The 23,198-nt window shown below is 46.9% G+C and overlaps 1 protein-coding gene across 3 annotated transcripts in view; it reads right to left on the reverse strand.

Annotated features, from left to right (window-relative positions):
• Nucleotides 1-641: 641 nt before the first annotated feature.
• The window catches only part of PRKG2 (protein kinase cGMP-dependent 2), a 31,256-nt gene continuing 8,699 nt past the window's right edge, over nt 642-23,198 (reverse strand). The window contains exons 4-18 of one of the 3 annotated variants that reach the window (XM_054392165.1): nt 21,396-21,501; nt 18,570-18,633; nt 17,046-17,123; nt 15,847-15,941; nt 13,461-13,529; nt 12,845-12,943; nt 11,120-11,270; nt 9,050-9,186; nt 8,388-8,477; nt 7,009-7,150; nt 5,774-5,937; nt 5,012-5,134; nt 3,563-3,625; nt 2,074-2,140; nt 642-737 (exon numbers count right to left, since the gene is read on the reverse strand). In XM_054392165.1, coding sequence (XP_054248140.1) covers nt 642-737; nt 2,074-2,140; nt 3,563-3,625; nt 5,012-5,134; nt 5,774-5,937; nt 7,009-7,150; nt 8,388-8,477; nt 9,050-9,186; nt 11,120-11,270; nt 12,845-12,943; nt 13,461-13,529; nt 15,847-15,941; nt 17,046-17,123; nt 18,570-18,633; nt 21,396-21,501 — 1,544 coding nt within the window. Of the gene's footprint in view, nt 738-2,073; nt 2,141-3,562; nt 3,626-5,011; nt 5,135-5,773; nt 5,938-7,008; nt 7,151-8,387; nt 8,478-9,049; nt 9,187-11,119; nt 11,271-12,844; nt 12,944-13,460; nt 13,530-14,798; nt 14,814-15,846; nt 15,942-17,045; nt 17,124-18,569; nt 18,634-21,395; nt 21,502-23,198 lie in introns of those variants that run through there. The other 2 variants (XM_054392167.1, XM_054392166.1) reach the window with 2 other exon arrangements.

A 23,198-nucleotide genomic window follows, 5' to 3' on the forward strand; every position in this document is an offset into this window, starting at 1 on the left:
CTTTTTGCTCCTATTCCAATTTCTGACTCACATATCCAACCTGGTACAAAACCAGAGTGAGAGAGAGAGAGAGGCAGCTTCCACAATTGTACTTCTTTAGCCGCAGGATCAGATCAAATCAATCTTTTAGTAGAAATCTTTTCTGGATCAGTGTAATAGTTGCTGTTAAGGGAAAAAATGAACTACAGCAGACTGAAGATAAAATGAAAACTAAACACCTGTAGTATAGCTGTTGACAAATGCACAGAGTTATTGACTTCCAGTACTCATCCTCTCTGATCACAATGAGGACACATGGTAATAACCTTGTTAATACCAAAATACTCCCTACTGGTGTTTCCAATGGCAAAACAATACCTCTGATCCAGAGTGTCTGCAAAGGTTCATAGAGACACTGTGTATGAAAATCCTTCAGGTTACATCTGCTGACTGAATGCCTGCCCTTGTTGTCAAGAGATGGACACAGACTTTGGTGCATTATCCAAACCAGTTCTGGTTGCTGTAGTGCCTTCTGTCCTTCAGGGAACATTGTGTTTGCCACAAACCTTGAGGAGGTTGATTTTAGGCAATTAACACGACAGCAGGTCTAGAACTGATGCCTGTGAGTCTCTATAAATGTCCTGAGCTTAAGAAAATAATGCTCAGAAATCCTTGTCCCAGCCTGAAAGTTCATCTGGAGGAATTCCCTCTTCAGGTGGATAGCTGTCAAAGTAGCTGTAATCAGTTGGTCCAGACAGCTAAGGGCATGAAAAAAAAAAAACACAAACAGTGGTTTCAGAAGGTGACTTTGGAAAAGACTCTCCATTGATTATGCATTGGTTTTATTGCTGCCAGTGCAGGAGTGAAAGGCTAAGCATCATATGGAGGACTTGTTCCATGGGTGCAACTCCTTATTCTTTACAAGATTTCCCTCCAGTAATTCAAGTGTACAAGAACCATGGCATGATCTTCCCTTCTACAAAACCACCCCCCCAAATACTGCCAAATGCTAACTTTGACCCAAAGCCCTATAAAGCCACTAAGCAAACTGGGCCATGCCATGGTGCAAGCAATTTAGATGCAAATTTCTTTATATCAAATCTACACTCTCGGGCTAAATACTCAAAGCAGATGTCAGAATTACCTTTGGTTTCAAATTGAGTTCAAAGTGAGTTTCAAATTATTTACCTTCAATCTTTTTTCTTTTCTTCCCTCCCCCTACACCCCCCCCCATTTTAGGGCCAAGAGAAACTGGCCATTTAAAACAGGAAGCTTATTCAAGGAGGTGCAGTCAGTCAGTAGTAAGAGAAGACTGGAATTTGTACTCTGCACAGTAATGTGAGTGGTGCATCTCAATAATCACAGAACCACAGGTTAGTCACACAATCAGAAATCATAGAATCACAGAATTGTCAGGGTTGGAAGGGACCTCAAGGCTCAGCCAGTTCCAACCCCCCTGCCATGGGCAGGGACACCTCACACCACAGCAGGTTGCTCACAGCCACATCCAGCCTGGCTGCAAAAACCTCCAGGGATGAGGCTTCCACCACCTCTCTGTGCAACCTGTTCCAGTGTCTCACCACCCTCCTGGGGAAGAATTTCTTCCTAACATCCAATCTGAATCTCTCCACTTCTGGTTTTGCTCCATTCCCCCAGTCCCATCGCTTCCCAACACTAAAAAGTCCCTCCCCAGCTTTCTTGTAGGCCCCCTTCAGATACTGGAAAGCCACAATAAGGTCTCCTCAGAGCCTTCTCTTCAGACTGAACAGCCTCAGCTCCCTCAGCCTGTCTCCATACTGTGCCTATTTACCAAGGAAAAGATGGTTTTTCAGTACTCACTCCTGACCAAACACCATTTGTTATACCAATGCTGAAAACACAATGCAAAGAGCACAGTCAGAAGAATATTTCCACCACTTAACTGAATTTAACTTTTGTCTCGCTTGCTGCCCCTCCTCCTTTCATTTGATTTTCACTAAAACTGCTGAGCTGTAACAATTCAAATGCATCTCTGGGAAGTTTCCCTCTTGTTGCCAGCTGTTTCTTTGTAGCCAAGCACCAAAGCCTCAGGATATTGAAAGCCAAAGCCAGTACCTCTCTTTTCAAAGGCGATGTTAATTTCCTCGCTTTCAGCCCATCCCAGTTAAAACCACACAACCACCTGGTTAAAAAGAAATGAGAGACAGACAGGGAGCGACCAGGAGGCAGAGACATGTCCTTAGAATATTAACAGATCAAAAGCAGGGGGACAAGAGCTCTAAGACGTTTTCCCATGGCAACTTCTGCCCGTGTGACGACGGAGTTAGGGGGAAACGTGAGCACTGTCCTTGCAATGCGAGGGAGTGCTAGCAGGGGGAGCTTCAGGACCACCAGATCTCACCTCCTCTGCATCGAAGTGCCCAAGTGACAGGGAGGTTAATACAGAATCACAGAAAACATCCAGTTGGAAGAGACTTCAAAGACCATCCAGCCCAGCCCTCAACCCAGTACTGAAGGGTCAACATTAAACCCTAAGCACCAGGTCCGCAGGCTGCTTGAACACCCCCAGGGATGGTGACTCCAGCACTGCCCTGGGCAGACCATTCCAATGTTTGAGAACCCTCTCTGTGAAGAAGTATTTTCTAGCATCCAGCCTGAACCTCCCCTGGTGCAGCTTGGAACCATTTCCTCTGGTGCTGTCACTTGACCTAAGCACCAGCTTCACACACTGCTTAAATACCTCCCACACCTGCATAAGCACAGCCAAAGCCCTCTGTGCCCCCTTGGAATTTCACCCTCCTTTAACAGCATGAGAAAGGGGAGTTCTAGTTTAACCCCAGCTGGTAGCTAAGCACCACACAGCTGCTCAACCATGTCCCCCCACAAGAGTGGGATGGGGGGAAAGAATCAGGTCAGACTCAGGGGTTGAAATGAAAACCAAATGAGAAACCGCAAAGTCCTTAAGATAAGCACTGCTCACCACCAACTAAATCACTGGTGTGTTACCAACATTGTTCTCATCCTGAACCAGAACCAAAACACAGCTCTGGGAAGAAAATTAACTCTATCCCAGTTGAAACAGTGGCAGGGAGACAAGCAGAAAAGTCAAACCACTCCTTTTTCCCAAGAACAAGGTGCAGGCATTAGAAACAACTCAGATAAAAAGAAATAAAGCCAGGAAGTGTTTCATCCACAGAGGACTTAGTTCAGTAGAAGACTGAAGTACTGACTTCAGCAGAAGAAAGAGGAGAAAAGCCTAACACTGCTCTGGAGCTCTTAACTACCACTGTTAAAAACCAATTCTTTCAGGGCTGTGATGTCTGAAAGGCAGGTGCTGAACTGGCGTCAATAACTCCATCAAATTAAACTCCTACATCAGGAACCTGCACCAAACCCAGTGAAGGAAAGGATGTTTCTAGATAATCCTGCTGAGGATTTCTATCTCTGCTGGAGCTGCAATTACACAGCAACAGAAATCTCTTTTCCGCAATCTGCCTGCAAGTACCTGGAGCTTTATGGGTTTACTGAGCTGGGTTCAAAAATATTAAAGATCATTTTTTTCATTATAAAGACAATTTTCTTCTTGCCAGCCTCTTTCACTTACCTGTGTTTCTTGATGTCATTAATTCCATTCCTCAAATTGCCTAATCTTTCTGTAGGGTTTTGCCTTAAAAAAAAAAAAAAAAGAAGAAGTGGTTTTTAAATATTTTTTTCTTTTTAAAGAGGATTTATAGGTCCTAACTGCTTGCATTTAACAGTTACCCAGGGACAGAGCTTGCTTAGAACATGTCTTCTCACATGGAGACATTATGAGTTGTCTTTGGAGGATGGAGAAACCTTCCAGGAAGTCAAGTCAGTGTTGTCCTGCTGTGAGAAGCAGCAGAGGGTTGGATTTTAGTTGTACACCTTTCTTTTTCTTAGCCAGCAGATCTGGTCATGAGTTACAAAATGAGGCAGCCCAAAATTTGTAGCTACAAATCACAGAATCATCACAGAATCACAGAATGTTAAAGGCTGGAAGGGAGCTCAAAAGCTCATCCAGTCCAACCCCCTGCCAGAGCAGGAGCACCTAGAGCAGATCACACAGGAACACATTCAGGCAGGTTTTGAATACCTCCAGAGAAGCACACAGATGTGCATGTGTACTGAATGCAATCCGAACAGGCCATGCTAGGCATAACAATGTTAAATTACAGAATCAGAGGTTGAAAGGGGCCTCCAGAGATCATCCAGTCCAACCCCCCTGCCAAAGCAGCATCATTCAGGGTAGTCTGCACAGGAATGCATTCAGGTGGGTTTTGAATGTGTCCAGAGGAGACTCCACAACCTCTCTGGGCAGCCTGCTCCAGGGCTCTGTCACCCTCTCTGCAAAGAAGTTTTTCCTCATGTTGAGCTGAAATCTTCTATGTTCAAGTTTGTATCCTTTGTTCCTTGGCTTATTACTGGGAAGCACCCAAAAGAGATTGGCTTCCTCCATTTGCCCACCACACCTCAGATATTGATAGACATTGATCAGATCCCCTCTCAGCCTTCTCTTCGCAAGACCAAACAGCCCCAGGGCTCTCAGTCTCTCTTCATAGGGGAGATGCTCAAGTCCCCAAATCATCCTCCTGGCTCTCTGTTGGACTCTCTCCAGCAGGTCTCTGTCTCTCTTGAACTGGGGAGCCCAAAACTGGACACAGGATTGCAGCTGTGGTCTCAGCAGGGCAGAGTAGAGAGGTAGAAGAACCTCCCTAGCCCTGCAGGCCACACTTTTCTTTCTGCACCCCAGGATCCCATTGGCTCTCTTGGCCACCAGAGCACATTGTTGTTCCATGCAGAACTTGCTGCCCACCAGCACTCCAAGGGCTTTCTCTGTGGAGCTGCTCTCCAGCAGGGCAGCCTCTAATCTGTCCTGGTGCCTGCTGTTATTCCTCCCCATATGCAGGACCCTGCACTTGTCCTTATTGACCTTCCTGAGGTTTGCCTGCAGCTGAACTTGCCAGGAATCCATCACTCAAGTCTGGATGTGAAATAGCTCAGTCTGTCTGCCCCAGGCCACCCATCCTCCTACCTGCAGAGCCTGCGGATCAGATCCTCGGGCCGCCTGGTTATTGCTTTAGGGAAGTCCAACTTCTCAATGCCTTTGAGAATCAAGTTGTATGTCACCATTTGATCAGCCCCAGAGAATGGTGGACTAGAAGGAAGAAAGCAACACTGATAAATAGCATGGCTGGCAAGAGCAGATGTGGCCATTTTACAGCTAAGCAACTATCTGAAAAAAGATCCTCCTCTCCCTGGTTTTACAGCCTTCAACCTTTCAGTTGGTGATATTAAAAGACTTGAAGCTGCCTGTAAGTAGCAGGAAAAATCCATGCCCATGTGTCTCCAACCTAACTCAGAGAAGTTTCTATGTTGCACTGCCATTGAGCATTCCCAATGAGCTGTCACAGTGTGCAGAGAAGCAGAGAACAAGCTCTGCTTATGGTTCACCCACCCCACTGTGTCCCATCCCACCCCACGCACTAAAGTGGAACAGAACAGTCTGCTGTCAGCTGTTCCTCACAGGAAACATCATCATCAATCAAAGGAGCTCCACACCAGCCACTTAGTGATGGTGTCTGGCCCTTCCCTTGGGTGGATAAAGCAGAACTGAGAATATGTCCCACACTTGGTGGTGTTTCTGAAATGATGGAAGGCAAGAAATGCACAAAGAGGCAAAGGAAGCATCAGTGTTGCACCTCGTTCTGTGAAGGGAAATCCCCCAAACTAATTAAAAAAAATCATCTTGAAAACATTTCTGAAACCAACCAAACTTGGAGTAGGAGCCACTTACCTGCCAGTAAGGAGTTCATACACAAGAATCCCCAGGGACCAAAAATCCACACTGAAGTCATGGCCTTTACTCAGAATGACTTCAGGGGCAACGTACTCAGGGGTTCCACAAAATGTCCAGGTTTTCTGCCCTGATCCAATCTTCTTTGCAAATCCAAAATCAACCTGATCAAAACCAAGATATGCTGCATAATGCAGAGGTGTTTTCTGCTAGGAAGCCTTGAGGTCTTAATTACTTCCTCATCTCCTGCAAAGATCTCAGAGCTGCATTCTGGAGCTAAAACCATTGCACCATGTTGGCCTGAAGAATCCACTGGATTACTGCAGAGTATGGAACAGATCCAGTCACTGCTTAAATCATTTTCCTTTGGCATGGAACAAGCCTTGGGTTCCTTGAGGACATGAGAGTTTCAGCCCATGGGAGATGGGGGGCTGCTCACTGTCTTCAGAGTGGATGTGCCAAGCTCTTTTTATGTTCTTCATGCTATGAGTGGTCACAGTTAAGTATGGCAGGAGCTCTTTACTGTGTTCCCTCTACAGAGATACTGCAGAACCTATCACAGAATGGTCTGCGTTGGAAGGCACCTCTAAAAATCATCTGGTCCAAACCCCTCTGCAGTAAGCAGGGACACCCTCAACTAGATCAGGTTGCTCAGAACCTTGTTGAGCCTCACCTTGGATATCTCCAGGGATGGGGCTTCAACTCCCTCCCTGGGCAACCTCTTCCAGTGTTCCACCACCCTCATGGTGCAGAACTTGTTCCTAACATCCAATCTAAATCTGCTCTTCTGTAGTTTGAAACCATTGCCCCTCATCCTATCCCTACAGGCCTTTGTAAATAGTCCCTCTTCACCCTTTTAGACCCCCTTTAGGTACTGACAGGTGGAAACCTATGATTGCTTGAGACTGAACAAGGAGGATTTTGCACCTGATAAATGTGGTTCCTGCCTTTACATTAAGACTGACTGTTGGAAGAAATGATTTTTGCTGTTCATGCTGTGGCAAGAGCTCTCAGAGGCTGCAAGTCCCCACTTTGTCTGTAGCTTGTACAGGCTTTGCAATGCCTTTGTTCCTCACCATGCAACAAGTAGTCTACCCTATGTTCTACTGAAGCCTAAGGGTTATTAAACTCTGGGATCCTGGCACTATAATGACATGCTCTCTATTTATATCCCCCTGCAAGGAAACAGGGTACAGGCACAAAAGGATAATATCACAAAAAAGATTACATCTTACCAGTTTGATGTATCCTTCAGCATCCAAAATTAAATTTTCTGGCTTTAAGTCTCTGTAGATAATTCCTATGTGATGTAGGTAGTCAAAAGCTTCTGTCACACACCCAACACAGAACTTGGTAGTGATTTCATCAAAGCTGCCTCTGGAACAAAAATAATCACTATCCTTGCAGATAATTAAGCTCTAAAACTGCCTCATTCCTTAGCCAGATAACGTATCATAGACCCACAGAATCACCCTGATTGGAAGGGACCTCTAAAGGTCATCCAGTCCAACCCCCCTGCAGTGAGCAGGGACATCTTTCACTAGATCAGGTCGCCCAGTGCCCCACTGAGCTTCACCTTGAATATCTCCAGGGATGGGGCCTCAACCACCTCTCTGGGCAACCAGTTCTAGTGCTCAACCACCCTCACTGTAGAGAATTTTTCCCTAACATCCAATCTAAATCTGCTCTTTTCTCATTTCAAACCATTACCCCTCATCCTATCACTGCAGGCCTTTGCAAACGGTTCCTCTGCAGCCTTCTTGTAGCTCCCTTCAGGTACTGGAAGGCTGCTCTAAGGTCTCCCTGCAGCCTTCTCTTCTCCAGGCTGAACACCCCCAGCTCCCTCAGCCTGTCCTTGTAACAGGCTCCCTGATCATTTTCATGGCCCTCCTCTGGACCTGCTCCATCAGGTCCATGTCCTTCCTGTGTTGAGGGCTCCAGAGCTGGACACAGCCCTGCAGGTGAGGTCTCACCAGAGCAGAGCAGAGGGGCAGAATCACCTCTCTGCATCTGCTGGCAATGCTGCTTTTGATGCAGCCCAGGCTGCCATTGGCCTTCTGTGCTGCAAGCTCACACTGCCTGCTCCTGTCCAGCTTCTTGTCCATCAGCACCCCCAAGTCCTTCTCCTCAGGGCTGCTTTCTCTCACTCCCTCCCCCAGCTTGTATTGGTAGTGAGGGTTGTTCCAACCCAGGTGCAGGACCCTTCATTTGGTCTCGTTGAACCTCATGAGGTTCACTTGGTCCACCTCTCCAGCTTGTCCAGGTCCCTCTGGATGCCATCCTGTCCCTCTTAGCATATTCACAGCACCACTCAGCTTAGTGTCATCTGTACACTTGTTGATGGTGCCTGGATCCCACTGCCTACAGCACTGATAAAAATATTAAGTAGCACAGGTCCCAGCATGAACCCCTCAGGGACACCACTGTCACTGCTCTCCATCTGGACTCTGAGCCATATAACACCCAGACTAGTCAGGGGTTTTTGTGCCCTGACATTCAGTACCTCCCACATCTGACTGAAAACTGACTCAAGCATCTTTCCAACAGACAACAACAGGCATATGTTGCTGACAGGTGATTTTAAAAGGCAGGGTTCCTCTGTGTTTGCTTTTACCTGTCTCTCAGCAAGCTCCAGAGTTCACCTCCAAGGCAGGCCTCCAGGAGCATGTACACGTACTTGCTGTCTTTAAAGGTTCGGTACAGCCTGTGGAGGCAAACAGCAGCAATTTAGGAAAAGCCAAAGAGAATGCAAGGCTTGCAATGTTGTTTTTTTCTCCAGAGCTCATAGAATCACACAACTGTCAGGGTTGGAAGGGACTTCAAGGCTCAGCCAGTCCCAACCCCCCTGCCACAGGCAGGGACACCTCACACCACAGCAGGTTGCTCACAGCCACATCCAGCCTGGCTGCAAAAACCTCCAGGGATGAGGCTTCCACCACCTCCCTGGGCAACCTCTGCCAGGCTCTCACCACCCTCACAGGGAAGAACTTCTTCCTAACATCCAATCTGAATCTCTCCACTTCTGGTTTTGCTCCATTCCCCCCAGTCCTATCACTCCCTGACACCCTCAAAAGTCCCTCCCCAGCTTTCTTGTAGGCCCCCTTCAGACACTGGAAGGCCACAAGAAAGTCTCCTTGGAGCCTTCTCTTCTCCAGACTGAATAACCCCAACTCTCTCAGCCTGTCTCCACTCATATATGTTGAGCCTCATTCTTAACAATGCTGGCCAGTGAGTCAACTGGGGGTCAACTTCGAGGAAGCCTTATGGCCAACTTACTTGACAATGAATGGAGAACATATCTGCTCGAGGATTTTCTTCTCAGAGTAGATATGTTCCTGTTGTTTGGTGTCCACAACGTGCTGCTTCTTTATACACTTCATAGCAAAAGCCACATTCTCATTTTTCACTTTAACCTGTGAACGAGGATGATGAGTGAGGCAAAGGTGAGGTTCTACCAATCTGTTCTCAATAGGGGCTGATATCCATCAGCACAGAGCTGAAAGAGGTGACCTCAATGAGGAACAAATGCCAGATTTTTACAGAACTCTTCTGTCTGACTTTAAATCAAGCAGCAGATCTTTTTAGTGTCCCAAATCCTCACATGTAAAATAATGTTCCCCATGCTCATTTTACGTAGCAGCAGTTTGGATAGGTACTGTATTTTACAGAGAGTTTATAACACAACAGGCCCTGACTCCAATGTAAGATTTCTAACCATTAGCACAATGCAAAGGAGCAAAAAGCAGAGGCAGTTCATGAGGAATGTTTACCACTGAAATATTACCCAATATGCCAAAAAAAAAAAAAAAGATGGGAATTAAAGCACGGCATGGAAGCAGCTCTCTGTGTCTACAGCTGGCTGATAATTCAAGTTTTAGTTTGTTTAGGTGATGCTGTAGGATTTCCAAGCTGGCTGCCAACCAGTGTGGGATTTGTTTTGGGAAGCATGAGGCAGAATAAAACAACTGGTGGTCTGATACAGGCTCCTTTAGTTTCCCACTCCTTTCAGGAGCCTGCACCAGAAGTGTTCCCTTTTTGTTTGTTTGTTTGTTTTCAAGTGTTTGCTACTCAGTGAAATTTAAATCTCGAGTCTAATGAGGCCCTTTGCATCCCAGAAACACAGCTGTTAGTGCTGCTGAATAGCACCCCAAAGAGCCACTACAAATTGCTGGAAATGTCAAAGTCAACACAGCTCAGAGCTGGGTCCTACTGCTTAGAGTTGCTGTGGGGCATAACCAAGCAATTCTAACAACACAGACTGGGTGATGTGGGAGATCACTGCAGCTCCAGGCAGAAGCCTGGGAAAAGGCCTGCAATTCAGGCAGACACATCTGCAAACTCCCCTGCACCAACTGATGTGTATGTGTCCAGTGACCAGGAAGATATTTCCAACAACAGGAGATGAAGACACACAAGAATGGGTTTGTTTCTTTAAACACCATGGAATCATCCAATCATTAAGGTTGGAAAAGACCTCTAAGAAGTCCTGAAAATGTTTTTTACCTATGCATTGCTTTATAGGGAATTACCTCTGCCTGAGAGGCACAAGCACAACTCCCTGAAAGGTGGGGGAGGAGCTGAAGGTAGATCTCTTCTCTCAAGTAACAAGTGACAGGAAAAGAGGAAAGAGCCTCAAGCTGCAGCAGGGAAGGTTTAGCTTGGATATTAAGAAAAATTTCTTCACCAGAATGGTTGTCAAGCCCTGGAACAGGCTGCCCAGTGAAGCAGTGGAATAATCATCCCTGGAGGGATTTAAAAGACATGTAGATGTGGTGCTGAGGGACATGGTTTAGAATCATAGAATTGTTAGGGTTGGAAGGAACCTCAAGGCTCAGCCAGTCCCAACCCCCCTGCCATGGGCAGGGACACCTCACACCACAGCAGGTTGCTCACAGCCACATCCAGCCTGGCTGCAAAAACCTCCAGGGATGAGGCTTCCACCACCTCCCTGGGCAACCTCTGCCAGGCTCTCACCACCCTCCTGGGGAAGAATTTCTTCCTACCATCCAATATGAATCTCCCCATTTCTAGTTTTGCTCCATTTCCCCCAGTTCTATCACTGCCTGACACCCTCAAAAGTCCCTCCCCAGCTTTCATGTAGCCCCCTTCAGATACTGGAAGGCCAGAAGAAGGTCTCCTCAGAGCCTTCTCTAGCTCAGTCTGTCCTCATAGGAGAGGTTTAGCAGTGTTGGGTTAATAATTGGACTTGATGATCTTAAAGGTCTTCTCCAACCAAATCAACTCTATGATTCTAAGCATGCAGAATATGAACATCCTTCACATTTCTCAGCAGTCAAATCCATTCAGCTAAGAGAGCAAAATCCTCTGTTTAAAAGGAAGTCTTACGAGCTCAACCCTTCCGAACCCACCAACACCCAGAGTTGTGACAACTTCTAAGTTCTGGAATGGGGAGGGAGGGAAGTGAGCTACTTTTTCCTTCAGCTCTATCAGCTCCAAAGACACTTCTTTGGTCAACTGTTCACAAAAGGATCTTCCTCTGCATTAAGAAAACAAACACAGGTTAGTGCTTTCCTTGTCAGCAATCTGTATCACAGTACTTTAATACTCCTATAAAAAAAAGATTAAGACATTTAAAAAGCCTTCTTATTTCTTTCCTTATTTCCTGCCTTATTTCCTTTCTTATTTCCTAACAGAACCTTAATGATGCAGAAACACTTCCTGGACATCCAATGGAAACAGAAGAGAAGTGAAATGCTACTGTAATTCACTGAGCACAACCAACAATCAGGGATCAGCTCTTGGTGTTTTCATCAAGAGCTGATCCCTGGTCAGGCTTCTAATTATGCAGAACTTAGGGCACTCCAAACTGAAGAATCCATTTCTGAACCAGTGTGTGAGCCAGTGACAGCAGAATGATCAGAAAGAAAACTGCAGCTGTGTTTTGAATTTCTAAACAGCAGAACACACCCTCTGGTGATCTTCCACAATAGTGCTCAGGTTGGAATCAGCAGCAGGTGACCTCAAAGTGTGGTCTGCAGCTAAAAGCCAACTCTTTAACAGCACCAGTGCTCCACTGAAACATCCAAAGTAAACTGTTTGATTGCTGTCTTCTCATTTACATTGGAAATGGCAATTAGTCTCTTGTACAGTAATACAGTTTCATTAACCCATTTGGGAGTTAAAGTTGAACTTCAGGAGTTCTACCAAAGTATTTACCATCAGAAGCCCAAAAAAAAAAAAAAATTCCTGTGAGCATACTTCCACTCCTTTTCTGTGCTCAGTTTTCTTGGGAGTCCTGGGTTGAGCAGACAGAAAGCTATTTTACCCTTCCCCAAAGGATTAAAATAAAAGTGCTCCACAGAATTGGAAAGCTTAGATGGAAATACTATTCACAACTATATACAACAGTACAAAACACCCAAATTCATATTCAGCCTCAGCCTAGCTCTCCAACCTGGGCTTTTTAACAAAACCTCACAAGGCCAACACCTTCCAAAACCTTCCCCCCAACCAGGCCAAACACCAAATACCCACCCCCATCCCTCCCTGCTTCCCCCCATCCCCATGCCTCCCTTCTCCTCCCATCCTTCCCTGCTTCCCCCCCCATACCTCCCAGCTTCCCCCATCCTTCCCTGCTTTCCCCCCAAGCCTCCCTTCTTCCCCTCCATCCCTCCCTGCTTCCCCAGCCATGCCAGGCCCAAACTGCATAGCTAAAAATTAGCTTTGCCAAGGCCACTGAAGGCCTCAGACCTCCCACACAAGAGATAAGGATCCATGCAAGGAGAAGGAGAAAAGGGCAGAACAAACTGTGAACCCCCTTTATATAGGAAAGATGCAGCATGATGGGAATGAAATAAAAATTTTACTTTCCTGTGTCCACCTCCCACACTGTCTAGCCCCCTGGAGGACTTCTGTCTCTACAGTTAAGGCACCCTAACACTGGGACAGAGTGACTTCATGGTTGAAAGTCAATATACTGAGATTCAAAATGCTTTTGTTTCAGAAATAAAATGTCTTGAATTCCATCAGCATCCCCAGACAGTGTTATTGCAGTGACTGCTACCATTCCTAGGGGGCTGACTCTGTCAGCTGCCAACTGGTCTGACTTACTTGGCCTGTCGCTTCTCATCAGCTTGGGCCAGGTTAGCCACATAACCTTCAAGGTAAGTTTGGAGCTCCTCATAAGTTCCAACAGTTTGATTAAATGTCCTAAAACGAGAAATGAAACAATAGAAACTACTGAATATGCTGTGGAAAGAGGAAAGAAACCAGGATGAGAGCTGCTGCACCGAGGCTAGACGTTGTCTCCAAGTCATTCTCCAGACTGAGCTAAAACTAAAGCTCACTTCCACAGTACAAATATTAAGAGCTTGGAAGAGTCATAGAATTGTCAGGGTTGGAAGGGACCTCAAGGATCAGCCAGTTCCAACACCCCTGCCATGGGCAGGGACACCTCCCTGCTCCTGCTGGACACAGCATTTCTGATCCCAGCCATGATGCCTTTCTTGGCCACCTGGGCACACTGCTGGCTCCTATTCAGTTGCCTGTCAATTAGAACCCCCCAGGTCCCTTCATCAGGTCTTTGTCTAGAGCATAGCCACAGCTCAGCATTCCTAAAACATAACCACTCCTTCAGCTTAAGAAGGACCACTTTGATTGTGCCTACAGTGGTGTCCCACCTGCAAGAGGATGCAAGCCTGGCACGAAGCTGCAGCATGCTACTTACTCTCTGTCTATCACGAGGCACTCCACGTTGTACTCATCTGCAATGACATTTGCTGATCTGACATCATCACTAAGAATGGAAACAGAGTAGAAGCATTCAGTGCACATCAAAATCCCCAAACTGCCTCACACTCTACTCCTGGAGGGCCACAGCTGCTGTGGGTGAAACCTCTCAAAGGTCTTTGGAGCCTGTGTTTGGATGAATATAGATGAATCAAATGCACAATTATAGCATTTTACTAATCATTATCATTGTCTAGCACAGTATTTTTTCCAGTTTCCATGGGGTTTGGATCATGGCTTCCTTTAGCCACCCTCCAAGGAATTAGGATGAGATGTAATTGGGTTTACTGCTCATTTCTGAAATGATCCTCAGATAAAAAGCATTCCAGAGACCAAATGATCCCTAGGCAAGTCACCTACATACATATGTGCTGTCTGAGCTATTTGGTTGATGGGTGATAGATTTCCTGTGCTCCTCTCTGTTCTTTACTACAGTGAGCACTAGCACAGAAACAGCAGCCTCAGTCCAGTAATGATGCAACTCATCCATGCTAAGGAGTCTGGCACAAGTTTTCATCACAGCTTTGACTGAAATATATTAAAAAAAAAAAAAAGGCAACAAAAGAGAGGGCAAGTATTTGATCTGCTCAGGAAAACCAAAAGCTGATGACAGTTTATATTTTCAAACTTCTTTTTGACAGAACAAAACAAAACTCAAAAAATCCAAAACAAAACAACAAAACAAAGCAACCAACCAAACAATCATAGAATCAGCAAGGTTGGAAAAGACCTCAGAGATCAAGTCCAACCTAGCACCCAGCACCTCATGACTAACTAAACCATGGCTCCAAGGGCCACATCCAATCCTTTTTTTAACACCTCCAGGGATGGTGACTCCACCACCTCCCTGGGCAGCACATTCCATGGTCAATTACTCTTTCTGGGAAGAACTTTCTCCTCACCTCCAGCCTTAACCTCCCCTGGTGCAGCTTGAGATTATGTCCTCTTGTTCTGTTGCTGCTTGCCTGGGAGAAAAGACCAACCCCTCCTGGCTACAACCTCCCTGCAGGTAGTTGTAGATAGCAATGAGGTCTGCCCTGAGCCTCCTCTTCTCCAGGCTGAACACCCCCAGCTCCCTCAGCCTCTCCTCACAGGGCTGTGCTCCAGACCCCTCCCCAGCCTTGTTGCCCTTCTCTGGACACGTTCAAGTATCTCAATGTCCTTCTTAAACTGAGGAGCCCAGAACTGGACACAGTACTCAAGGTGTGGCCTAACCAGTGCTGAGCACAGGGCAGAATGACTTCCCTGCTCCTGCTGGCCACACTATTTCTGATGCAGGCCAGGATGACATTGGCCTTCTTGGTCAGTGTGCTGGATTACACCCATCCTGGATGGGGCTGAAAGAACCCAGCCCCCAGGCAGACAAAAGAAACTTAATCCAGGTGGGACTTGGCTCCTCCCCTGCAGGGAGAAGGGGTCCCCTGACTCAAAGGTGGTCTATTCCACTCCCCCTTCTTGTGCAGCAAGCCTATAAAAAGAGCAGACATCTCACTGCTTGCTCTCTTTCCTGCCTTGTCTGCTCGAAAGAACATCGCTGCTGCCGCTGCCTCCTGCACTGACCACGTGGCCAGGGCCTACTTCTTCCAACTGAATCCACTGGCATCCAGGGAATACAAGGCCATCCAGGCTTGGTTTTGTATATTTTCCCATTTACCCTCATCCCTCACCTCTGTGAACCCTCCCTGTTACTGATATATATATATATATATATATATATATATATATATATATATATACACACACACAAACATATATATATATATTTTTTTTTTGGTAAAAAGAAATTTACCTTTTCTACTTCCAAACTGATTCCAGACTATTTCTTTCACAAATTTACTTCTCCTCTCCCCTACCCTTTTTTTTCTTTCCTACCTCTCCACCTTGCTGGGAGAAAGGGGATGTGGGCAGGGAGGAATCTCAATCTGTTATCGTTTGAGCTCCCAAACTCCAGTCAGAGCTCAAACCACCACAGTCAGCCATGGCTGTGCTGCTGGAGACTATGCTGGGTGAACTGGTGATCGACCTGTACATGGAGGAGCAGCCCCATGCTTGTCTGAATGCTCTGAAGCTCTGCAAAGTCAAGTACTACAACTAACAAACAAACAAAACTAAAACCAAAACCAACACAAAACCAAACCAAAAAAAAAAACAAAACAAAACCCCAAAACAAAACCATTAAGGCAAATTCATCCATAAACTTAATCTTCTGACTTTGCAACCAAAACAAAGACCACATTGAAAACAGTCACCAGCTGTATGACCCAACACACAGTGACAGGTCAGCTGAAACACTACACATCATGAATCAAACAATGTAAACCAACCTGATGAGAGCCTTTTCTCCAAAGTAATCTCCTTTATGTAGGTTTTTAATCAGCTGAGGCTGTGAGTGATCTGCAGTACTCTGGGTAACTATCACCTGGAAAGGACAAGAGCAAAAATTGAGCTGTACCATCCTAATGAATTTTTTTTTCATTTTGATCAGATTCGATGCCTGAGACTCTGCTTTGGGAAATGGAAGGTTCACACTGCACTTCTTTAACACCTTCTTAAACATTTCACAAGTCTAGCAGATATGGAAACACACAGGAGAAGACACAGGATCAAATCTCATTTATAAAAAAACTGGCTTTATAAAAACAGCTTCAAGACATACTTTAATTACATTATAATTTGAACAGTATAACATGGGCCCATTGTGAATGAAAATGAGGCTCCCTGAATGTCTGAAATGCTGCTCCAGGCTTTTATCACAGCACTGGGAACTTAAAAGCATCCTCAGAAACCTTAGAATCAGTCATAGAATCAGTCAGGGTTGGAAGGGACCACAAGGATCTAGTTCCAACCCCCCTGCCATGGGCAGGGACACCTCACACTGGATCAGGCTGGCCAGAGCCTCATCCAGCCTGGCTGCAAACACCTCCAGGGATGGAGCCTCAACCACCTCCCTGCACAACCCATTCCAGGCTCTCACCACTCTCATGGGGAAGAACTTCTTCCTCATGTCCAGCCTGAATCTCCCCACTTCCAGCTTTGTTCCATTCCCCCCAGTCCTGTCACTCCCTGATAGCCTAAAAAGTCCCTCCCCAGCTTTCTTGGAACCCTCTTCAGATACTGGAAGGCCACAAGAAGGTCACCTCAGAGCCTTCTCTTCTCCAGACTGAACAGCCCCAACTCTCTCAAGCCTGTCCTCATAGGAGAGGTGCTCCAGCCCTCTGCTCATCCTCATGGCCCTTCTCTGGACACCTTCCAGCATGTCCAGATCCCTCTTGTAACAGAGACTCCAGAACTGGACACAGAGCTCCAGGTGGGGTCTCACCAGAGCAGAGCAGAGCAGAGGGGGAGAATCACCTCCCTCACCCTGCTGGCCACACTTCTCCTGATGCAGCCCAGGATCTGGTTGGCTTTCTGGGCTTTCTGACCCTCTGGACAGATTCTACTGAAAACCACACCCCTGAAGGCAGCTTTTGAAATCCAAGTGTTTGTGTCTGTTCCTTTCTAAGGGAGGTTTATCATCCCTTACCTTTCCTTTAGCTATTATAAAGAAGGTGTTTCCTTCTTCTCCTTCCCGGATAACATAATCTCCCTTGTCATAGTATTCCTGTTGGGTGGAGGGGGGGAGGGAAGAGACAGAAATATTATCCAATGTGTTGGAAAATTCTGATTACCATGCAGAGTTCTAAAGGAATCTGCATGTTCCATTGATGTTCAACTTCCTATCTCCTGCATATGTTCCACCCCATAATAATATGCAAACAATCACAGTCTCACAGTATATCAGAGGTTGGAAGGGACCTCCAGAGATCATCAGGTCCAAGCCCCCTGCCAGAGCAGGATCACTTAGGGTAGTCTGCACAGGAATGCATCCAGGTGGGGTTGGAAAGTCTCCAGAGAAGGAGACTCCACAACCCCCCTGGGCAGCCTGCTCCAGGACTCTGTCACCCTCACTGGAAAGAAGTTTCTCCTCATGTTGAGCTGAAGTCTTCTATGTTCCACTGTACAAAGCAGTTGGCCAACCTGTAACTTGTCCCTAATGCAGCAGCATGTTGGCTGGTTTTTAGATAACCAATACCTACCACTGCTACCATCCTTATGAAGCAGAGGAAAAGGAGGGAAAAGTATTGAACACTCTTAAGAGTTCTAAATCAAAATCCAATTTCCAAAAGCAGTTTGGGGCTTGAGCCCTGAGTGGGAATGCCTAAATCATCCACTGCACCAACTTCTCTGTTCTGCTAAGGAACCCTGCCTTCATCACCTAATCACAGAATAACAGAATATTAAGGGGTTGTAAGGGACCCCTGGAGATCATCTAGTCCAACCCCTCTGCTAGCACAGGTTCACCTAGATCAGCTTGCAGAGGAATGTGTCCAGCTGGGTTTTGAAATTCACCAGAAAAGGAGATTCCACAACCTCTCTAGGCAGCCTGGTCCAAGGCTCCAGCACCCTCACAGTAAAAAAATTTCTCCTTAAGTTCAAGTGAAACCTCCTGGGTTCTAGTCTGTACCCACTGCCCCTCAGCACTCAGCCCCATCCTCCTGATCTCAACCCTTTGGATATACATTTGCATGGAGAAGATCCCCTCTCAGGTTGCTCTTTTCATGGAGAAGATCCCCTCTCAGGTTGCTCTTCTCCAGGCTAACCAGCCCAAGGCCTCTCATAACAGAGATGCTTCAGTCCCCTCAGCATCTCTGTGTCAGCCTGTCCCCATAGGGCAGGTTCTTCAGCCCTCTGATCATCATCATTGCCTCCTCTGGACCCTCTTCCAACAGCTCCAGGTCCTTCTTGTGCTGGGGGCACCAGAACTGGAGGCAGTGCTGCAGGTGAGGGTCTCAGCAGAGCAGAGGGGTGGAATCCCCTCCCTGTGCTGCTGCTCTCCCTGCACACAGCTGCCTGCTGGGCTGCCAGTGACCACTGCTGGATCCTGGAGAGTTTGTCACCAATTGACACCCCCAAGGCCTTCTCCTCCAGACTGCTCTTGAGCCATATTCCTCTTTGTTATTTCAAAAGCTTACTGAATGTTATTTAGAAAAACTAAACAGCCTCTTACCACCTCCAGGCAGTCCATGATCTTGGTGAGTTTATCTTCAGGTAAGTTTTTCAGCAGGGATACACTTCCAGAGTAGAGAAATGCAAAACAAAACCCCAAACGTAGAGTAGTTATCATTCACACTTTTTTCATGGTCTCTTCTCATCCATGCAATCTGAACAGCCACATTTTATAACTAGCTAAACCTTAATGCTATCCAAAACACAGCATGTACAACAGAATGTGAATGTGGAAGGGTCAAGCATTCTCATTTGGGTTTACGTTGGGTAAACAGAACTCACACACTTTGTAACTTAGAAACATGGATAATGGTCAATTTTGCACATCAAGTTTGTACTTCAGGAGGGGAAAAAATCCTGCAGGGCACAAGGACTGATTTCAGAATTCACTCACACATTAATTGCAAACCCAAGATATTACAGTAATCCAATCATGTGTTTTCAAATGTACTTCACAGTGTAAAACCAGACAAAGAGAATCACAGAACTGTCAGGATTGGAAGGGACCTCAAGGATCGGCCAGTTCCAACCCCCCTGCCATGGCCAGGGACACCTCACACTACATCAGGTTGCCCAGAGCCACCTCCAGCCTAGCCTTAAAAACCTTCAGGGATGAACCTTCCACCACCTCCCTGGGTTACCTGTTCCAGTGTCTCACCAAAGGTAACAACTTTAGAACTACCTGGCCAACTATCAAGAGAATTCAATTACAGTGATGACCTTGCTGGTAAGAATGGAAAAAACTTTCCTATCCTCAACACTCAGACTTGTAAAACTGAGGAAATCATAGAGCTCTCCAGCTACTCAAGTTCAGCCAAGAAGTATCTGTAGAAATCAAAGATGGAGAGGGATGCAAAAATGCACAAGTCTGCCTAAGGATGGCAAGGCTTGAGATATAAAGCCATAACAGAATGGTCATTCTCTGTTAAAGAAAGAAAATATTGAATCACCACAACTCTCAGTGTTCCCTGCAGGGCAGACAATTCTACACTCTGCACATCTCCAAGTAATTTAGGTCGGAATTAGTTCATAAACTAAGAGAGATGTGCAGTTCTCATATTTAAACCTCCAAGCAGAAAATCCTCCTTCTGGTTGCAGGATGTAGTTCACTCTAGTGTTTTTAATACATTGTTTTAACTTCCAGATTTCCAAATGTAAATTTCATAGATTCATACAATACCAGGTTGGAAGGGACCTCAAGGATCATCTAAGTCAGGGTAAGGAGACAGCTTAAATGAGGAGGCCTAGCACTCTGCCAAGCTGGGCCTTTGAAGCACCTTGGCTATGAGGACAGGGAGGCTCGGCTGATACAGCTGAAGGCTGTGAGGCCATCCAGAGAGACATGGACAGACTGAGAGCTGGGCACAGGGGAACAAAATGAGGTTCAACAAGGACAAGTGCAGAGTCCTGCAGCTGGGGAGGAAGAATAAACTGCACCAGGACAGGTTGGGAGGGGATCTGCTGGAGAGCAGCCCCAAGGAGAGGGACCTGGGAGTGCTGGCAGAGAAGAAGTTCTCCATGGGACAGCAATGTGCCCTGGTGGCCAAGAAGGCCAAGGGGATCCTGGGGTGTATTAAGAAGAGTGTGGCCAGCAGGTCCAAGGAGGTTCTCCTCCCCCTCTACTCTGCCCTGATGAGACCTCATCTTGAGCACTGCCTTCAGTTTTGGGCTCCCCAGTTTAGGAGGGACAGGGACCTGCTGGAGAGGGTCCAGCAGAGGGCTGTGAGGATGATTAGGGGACTGGAGCACTGCCTAGGGAGGAGAGGCTGAGGGACCTGGGGCTGATTAGTCTGGAAAAGAGAAGCTTAGAGGGAATTTAATAAATGTTTATAAATATCTGAGGGCTGGGTGTCAGGAGGGAGGGGACAGGCTCTGCTCACTTGTGCCCTGGGATAGGACAAGGAGCAAGGGATGTAAGCTGCAGCACAGGAGGCTCCACCTCAACACAAGGAGGAACTTCTTTACTGTAAGGGTCACAGAGCCCTGGAACAGGCTGCCCAGAGAGGTTGTGGAGTCTCCTTCTCTGGACACTTTCCAACCCTGTCTGGATGAGTTCCTGTGTGACCTGAGCTAGATTGTATGGTCCTGCCCTGGCAGGGGGTTGGACTGGATGATCTCTTTGGGTCCCTTCCAACCCCTGACATCCTGTGATCCTGTGACAGGCTGAGGCAGCTGGGGGTGCTGAGCCTGGAGAAGAGGAGGCTCCAGGGAAACCTAACAACAGCCTGCCAGTACCTGAAGGGGGCTACATGAAGGATGGAGAGAGACTGTTTGCAAAGGCCTGCAGTGACAGGACAAGGGGCAACGGCTTCAAACTAGAGAAGGGCAGATTTAAATTGGATGTTAGGAACAAGTGCTTTAGTATGAGGGTGGTGGAACACTGGAACAGGTTGCCCAGGGAGGTGGTTGAGGCCCCATCCCTGGAGAGATTCAAGGTGAGGCTTGATGAGGCCCTGGGCAGCTTGATCTAGTTGGGGATATCCCTGCTGGCTGCAGGGACGTCAGACTGGATGAGCTTTGGAGGTCCCCTCCAGCCCAGACTTTTCTATGATTCTATTTATAATTCTATACATTTGTTCCATTACTTAAACACATTCAAGCAGCCATTGCTGAGTCCTAATGTAAGGCAGAATAAAAACAGTCAAAATGAGAAAAATTCTTTTGTGAAGCCTAAAAAAACAACAGCAGGAAAGGTAAGTAGTGAAGTTTTGGAGACCCTCTGCACGAAGAGTGCTTCTTTCTGTCTGTCTAAGGCAGGCACAGTATTGTTGTGCACCTTAGGAAGCAGCCCAAAGCAGTGTTAGAAATAGAAGTGGAGGACATTTACCTTCTGAGGAAATTTCTGTATTGTTCTTGTCTTGTTTGTGCTGTCACCCTCATGATATTTTGGAACACTTCTCTGTCCAATGCCCACGTTTTAACATTGGTGATTGCTTCAAGAAAACAAAACCCAACAACAAAATCAACGTTTTCAACTGATTTTATGGAAGCTCTTGTAGTATCAGGCCATGGTATAAGACAGATGAGCTCTTTCAAAATGCCCAAGGACAAGTTTTAAAATGCCCAGCACCCGCTGCAAGCAGACATTTGAAGAAATTCAGCTCCCATGTTAACAATGCTCACTCAAGTAAGGCAAATATTTCCCAGGGTTTCCTCCACAGAGCACTGGCCATGTAACTCCACAGGGTGAGTAACCTTGAAAAGCCAGCCACCTACAGTGAGTAGAGAATCACCCACTCACAGAATGCCAGGGGTTGGAAGGGACCTTTGGAGATCAGCAAGTCCAACCCCCCTCCCAAGGCAGGGTCACCTAGAGAAAGTCACACAGGGACACAGCCAGGCAGGTTTAGAATGTCTCCAGCACCTCTCTGGGCAGCCTGTTCAAGGGCTCCCTCACCCTTAAATAAAAAAGTTCCTCCTCATGTTCAGATGAACTTCTGATGTTCCACTTTGTGCCCATTACCCCTTGCCCTGTCCCTGGGCACCACTGAACAAAGCCTGGCCCCATCCTCCTGACACCCACCCTTCAAGTATTGATCAGCATTGATCAGATCCCCCTCAGGCTGCTCTTTCCCAGGGCTCTCAGCCTTTCCTCACCAGAGATGTTGCAGTGCCCTCAGCAGCTTTGTAGCCCTTGGCTGTCCCCTCTTCAGCAAGTCTCTGTCCTTCTTGAACAGGGGAGTCCAGAAACTGGACAGCATGTTCCAGATGTGGCCTCACCAGGGCAGAGCAGAGAAGGAAGAGAACCTGTGGCCACAGTCGTCTTGATGCAGCCCAGGGGTCCCTTGGCCTTCTTGGCCACAAGGGCAAATTGCTGGCTCATGGCCAACCTGTTGTCTCCCAGCACTCCCAGGTCCTTTTCCCCAGAGCTGCTCTCCAGCAGCTCAGCCCCCAGCCTGCACTGATCCCTGGGGTTGTTCTTCCCCAGCTGCAGGACTCTCCCCTTGCCCTTAGTCAATGGCATTCAATTGCTCCCCACCCAGCTCTGCAGCCTGTCCAGGTCACAGCCTGACAGGGTGTCAGCCACTCCTCCCAGTTTGGTACCATCAGCAAACTGGCTGAGAGAACAGCTCTGTCCCTTTGTCCCTATCATTGATGAATGTACTGAATAGGGCTGGACCCACTACTGACCCTTGAGGGACACCACTAACCACAGGCCTCCAACTAGACTGTGCACCACTAACAACAACTCTCTGAGCTCTGTGCTTCAATCAGTTCCTAACCCACCTCACGAAGAGGGGTGAACACTTGTGAAGGTCTACTCCTGGGCAGTCCTTGCATTCAAAAGCTGTAATGCAACCTGCAAAAGCCAGCAAAATGTGGCTGAAGTTTCCCAAAGCTTATGAAGGAAATGTTGAATGCTATGGCTGGGACCCACCTTTAATTCCCATTCATACAAACATTTGTGAGATGTGCTGTAAGACAGAAATAACAGAGGGCAAGGAATTCATTTAATTTCATTCCCCATGGATAAGGACCTGGAAGTCCTGGTGGACAGTAAGTTCTCCATGGGACAGCAATGTACCCCTGTGGCCAAGAAGGCCAATGGGATCTTGGGGTGCATTGAGAGGAGTGTGGCCAGCAGACCAAGGGAGGTTCTCCTTCCCCTCTACTCTGCCTGAGTAAGGTC

Source organism: Indicator indicator, chromosome 25 (assembly GCF_027791375.1).
Source record: "Indicator indicator isolate 239-I01 chromosome 25, UM_Iind_1.1, whole genome shotgun sequence".
NCBI lineage: Eukaryota > Metazoa > Chordata > Aves > Piciformes > Indicatoridae > Indicator > Indicator indicator.